At 38.5% G+C, this 4,622-nt stretch overlaps 1 protein-coding gene across 1 annotated transcript in view; it reads right to left on the reverse strand.

Moving 5' to 3' along the window:
- The window catches only part of ANXA1 (annexin A1), a 14,377-nt gene extending 14,317 nt beyond the window's left edge, over positions 1-60 (reverse strand). The window contains exon 1 of the mRNA XM_010002625.1: positions 1-60. Coding sequence (XP_010000927.1) covers positions 1-60 — 60 coding nt within the window.
- Between the last annotated feature and the right edge of the window lie 4,562 nt (positions 61-4,622).

Consider the following 4,622-nt stretch of genomic DNA (forward strand, 5'->3'; position numbering starts at 1 on the left):
TTCCTGCTCCTGATTTTCCATGAACCATGCCTGTTTCAGAAATTCTGATACCATAGCCATATTGACCAAGTTTCTGTAAAGAGATGCATTAAGTTACAAACAATTTTACATTATTTTCACCACCAGTGCAACTCAAGGTTTCCTTCTCTCAAAGTCCTTTATTTTGAACTACGATACAGAGGGATTAGTTTCCCAAGTAGTAATTGGCTTCTGCTGTTAGAAGCAAGATAACTTTTATGTTTGACAGGTAATGCAATGCTCCACAACTGCTTGCTCACCCCGACACCCTGAGCTACTTGCAAAAGTTTCAGATTAGAAACAGAACAGTAACCTAGTTGGCCTATTTTCTCATTTACTGTGGCAGTATGCAAGCATTGGCATTGACTTACAAAGGGAAGTTAGTAGAAGGAAATGGAAGTCTTTCTTTCCCCATTATTTAAGATATCAGCTATGTCTGTTTAGCTCAACAAATATTTGATTCTGTGGTAAGCAAGTATTTTTGTCTGACCATTTACTGAGGTTGGACCTCTTGTGTCTTATGTTAAGATGTTCCATTGTTAAACATATATTCTCATGCAATTTATTTGACTAGCTCCTTCCTAAGGAAGATGTGTAAAATCAGACAGTTTCACCTACACTGTTCCTTATTTGTTATGTATTTCTTTCAATTTCTGCTTAAGTATAGAGAAATACCCATTTAGGAAGCAAAAAAAACCCCACAAAAATATTTTTGCTTTTTGAACCTCCAAAAGAAAATCAGTCCAGCAGATAACATGCAAAAGTGGAAAAAAAAGACCATAGGTTGCTTCATAAGAACTCTGGTGTGAGGAATATTCTGTTTGCTAATAGAAACAGTGAGGGAATGAAGAGCATATAATGTAGATCATACACACAAGTACAAAAAGTGATGCTGCTTATGCTGCAAACACACTTGCCTTAGTTACACCCTGGGTCCCATAGGAAGGGCAGAGAGCAATCACTTAGAGCAACATGCACCTAAGATGAAGCAGTGTGGCTACAGCTCGGCTGCTTCTTTCCTGTTCCTCACAGCAAAACTGTAAAACTTACTTCCACATTAAGCTGCCAATAAAGTCAGAGCTATCTCCCACAGCCCTCCTCTCACCCTCCAGCCCAGCTCCACCCTTCCCAACCCTCCTAAGGCAAGAGCAACCTACACTCCTCTTCCTTGGAAAACTCTTGCTTTTGCGCCCTTCGCTCAGCGCTGAGGGCACAAAATTCAGCTCTGACGGTGCTGCTAAAAAAACTGAAACAACTCTGAATCTGTATTGACATGTAAGAGTAGGTCTCATCTGGGTTAATACTGGTCAGAATGCGGTTTAAATTGTACAGATCCACTTCGATGCATGTGTCATTTACTGGGGATCTGAAAAGCATACTTATGTTGCTGTTAAAAACAGTATTTTATCAAGCTGTTATAGTGACTCCTGTACCCTTTATGTACTGACAGACAAGTGTATGAGGCCAGATGAAGTGCTGTATTATCTAAAGTTCTGCTGCATTTTATAAAAGCACACATAAAAGCCATATGCAGCACGATGAAAATATTTTGAGGTCTCCATACTAGGTGCAGTGAGTCACCAACAGTGACGTACAACTATGTTTGTTGGCTAATAAACTCAGAGAATGTATAATTGTTTAAGAAACAACATTCAGCCTCACAACACCAGATCTGAGAAGAGGTGGGACCAAAACTGCATTTCTGTTGATAAGAGTAGCGCTGATCAGGAAGAAGCTGGTAGAGCCGGGTCCAGGGAGAAGTGCTAACATGTACTTTTCTTTTGTCTGTTCCCATCCTCACCCCTCACACCCAGCTCTAGAGGTTTTGCTGCTCTTACGGATGACTAGAGCAGAAGGCTGGTAGCCTCTACTAAATTTGGTTTATTAAGCCTCTAAGATTTTATGTCTATTCTAATATAAATTAGAGATACAATAAAATAATTCTGTGTCTTTTTTCCCCTCCTTTTAAAATAAAGACACTTTGGAATTCAGATCCATCTATTCCCATCTAGCAAGCAAATTATGTAATTTTAAAATAAGCGGGCAATGGTTCTCAAGGGGGGCTAAAGACCTTTAGATTCTGGTCGTGAACTGGCTCAGAAAATTAAGAAACCACCTTACATATAAAACTGTTCACCTGCTTTATAAGAACCTATGGCTAGTAAGAAAAGAAAAAGAAGACTTAAATCTAGGAAGACAGACAGATTAGCCTTGACAGCGTAGAGGTCTTACTGAATTTGATTCACGCCAATCTAACAAGGAAACAGCATGTGTAAACAATACCTAGATCCAGGAGGGATAAAATCACAGAATCACAGAATTGCTAGAGTTGGAAGTGATCTCTAGGGATCATCTAGTCCAACTCTCCCACTGAAGTAGGATAACCTAGAGCAGTTTACAAAGGAAAGCATCTAGGCATGTTCTGAATATCTCCAGAGATGGAGACTCCACAACCTCCCTGGGCAGCCTGTTCCAGTGCTCTGTCACTCTCACTGTAAGTAAGTTTTTCCTCATATCTAAATGGAACCTCATTCAAAATAACATCCTATTTCAGTCTTAAAAGGATTGGAAGAAATTATGCTGTCCACCATATATTTTTATTTACTTTTGAGCTCACAACAAAGTCTATGAACAGGGAGATGCAAAAAAAAAAAAATAATTTATCTACAGAAGGCACCATAGAAAAGTGTGACACTTCTTTCTGGCTTCTCCGTATCAAATACTTATTTGGGATTTGTTTTGATTAATAACATATTGCCCAGGTGATGTGTCCCACTCTCCAAACGGGAGTGTGTTAAAGATTCCATGTGAAATGAAGGTGGATGAAGAACTTAAGATTTCTCAGTTTGAAAAATCTTATTATTTTAACAAATTTTACCGCTCCCAGTTGGAATAAGCAAAATTGTAACTGGAATGAAAAGACAAAGATTCAGCTTGAAAACCCTAAGTGTCGCTTCAAGAGAATTACTGCAATGTTGCTTTCCATCTAGCTCCCAGTCACCATAAGAACCACCCTTGAACTGGACAGATGTAAATTTTTAAAACTTTTTATAAAATATACCCAATGTATTGAAGATATTCAAAAGACACAAACTGCACTTTTACACTACAGTCCATTTCATCCAGCACCATTTCTCCATTTAACCATACCCGGACCCATATTAGATGGTTATTGTCCAAAGCTAGTTTCCAGGATTTTGACATAAATTAAAGTCATTACTCCCTATAAGATTTAACACCAAATTTTATTTTACAGTGTGAAAATCTGCTGGCTTTACCCTACTATCCTCCTTGGAAAATTCAGTGGAAAGTTTTTGCAGTACAAACCCCAGATGACACACAGCACACTTACGCAGCTTTGCCTAATTTCTTAGTCATAAATTCAGGGTTTTTCTCCTACATTTCTAACAGATTACTTTGCCTAATTTTCATCACCTTCGTAAGTAAAGACCTCTCCACAGTCTCAAAGCAGCAAACTGTTTTTGAAGTAATAACAGCTGCTGCTTTTTAAAGTTTTCATACAAAGCACATTAGTTTTCCAGCAACTCCAGTTCTACTGCAGATTTCTACAACAGCATACAAATGCAAAGAGAAAGCATAGGAAATAGTCAACTCCAAATAAGTTTGCTTTTAAACTATTATGCATTTTTTTCCAATTCCTTACATGTGTTAAGTAAACCAGTAATTGTCCAAGCCCTTCCATGTACACAAAACATTTCAAAACTGAAACAATTTCTCCTGCCCACACCCAACTTTCCCATGCCAGAAAATACAACCCACAGAAAATTGCACCAGGTCACTTGACAAATTTAGCATGCAACCCTTAAAGTTTGTTTAATCTACAGAAAGCAGAAAAAAACCTACAAAAACCTACCTTCTTCCTCACAAATACTACCTTTCAGGGCAGCAGTCAGGCGTCAGAGAGCAGAAGGCTCGCAATGCTTTTATAATGCCGTGCTGGAGACCCCACCTAGCAACCATCATGTTTGCACAGCCACAGCAACTGGCTGCTCTTTGCAGCAGCTAAATCTGTGTCCAAAACACAGAACCACACACGTACACACACAGAAAAGTAATTGCAAAACTATGTGCTGGAGAAAGCAGGGATAGGTTTCAAAAGGGAAAAGACAACTAATGAGCATACTGTGGTAGCTCTCCTACCCCGCCTTGGCCACATCCCTCACTGTAGTAAATTGCCATAAATCTTTGGTATCATAAGATTTAAATTTTTAAAAACTGAACTTCACTTACTCCCTTCAAATTTTGACATGTTTGAGACTACTTCAAAGTGAGTAGATTAAAATATATCTTTGCTTAGGGAAACTGAGAGAAAAAGAGTTAGAGTTGATATGGCTTCCACCCTTTCTTGCTTTGCCTTGCTTCTGGACATGAGCAAGTGGCAAAAATGGTCCAGGAACAAGACATGTCTACAGCAGTATATAATTATTTTTTTTTTTATTTGTTTATTTGTTTGTTTTTAAAGGAAACAACTGGAAACTGGCAGGCTTAATAAAGCAGCAGGAGCTGGCACCTACATAGTTAGAAAGAGGTTGAAACATTCAGATTAAACTCTGAAGTTCAACATGAAAGTGGTTTGCACAAGA

Source organism: Chaetura pelagica, unplaced genomic scaffold (assembly GCF_000747805.2).
Source record: "Chaetura pelagica isolate M959 unplaced genomic scaffold, ChaPel_1.0 scaffold598, whole genome shotgun sequence".
NCBI classification, from domain to species: Eukaryota; Metazoa; Chordata; class Aves; order Apodiformes; family Apodidae; genus Chaetura; species Chaetura pelagica.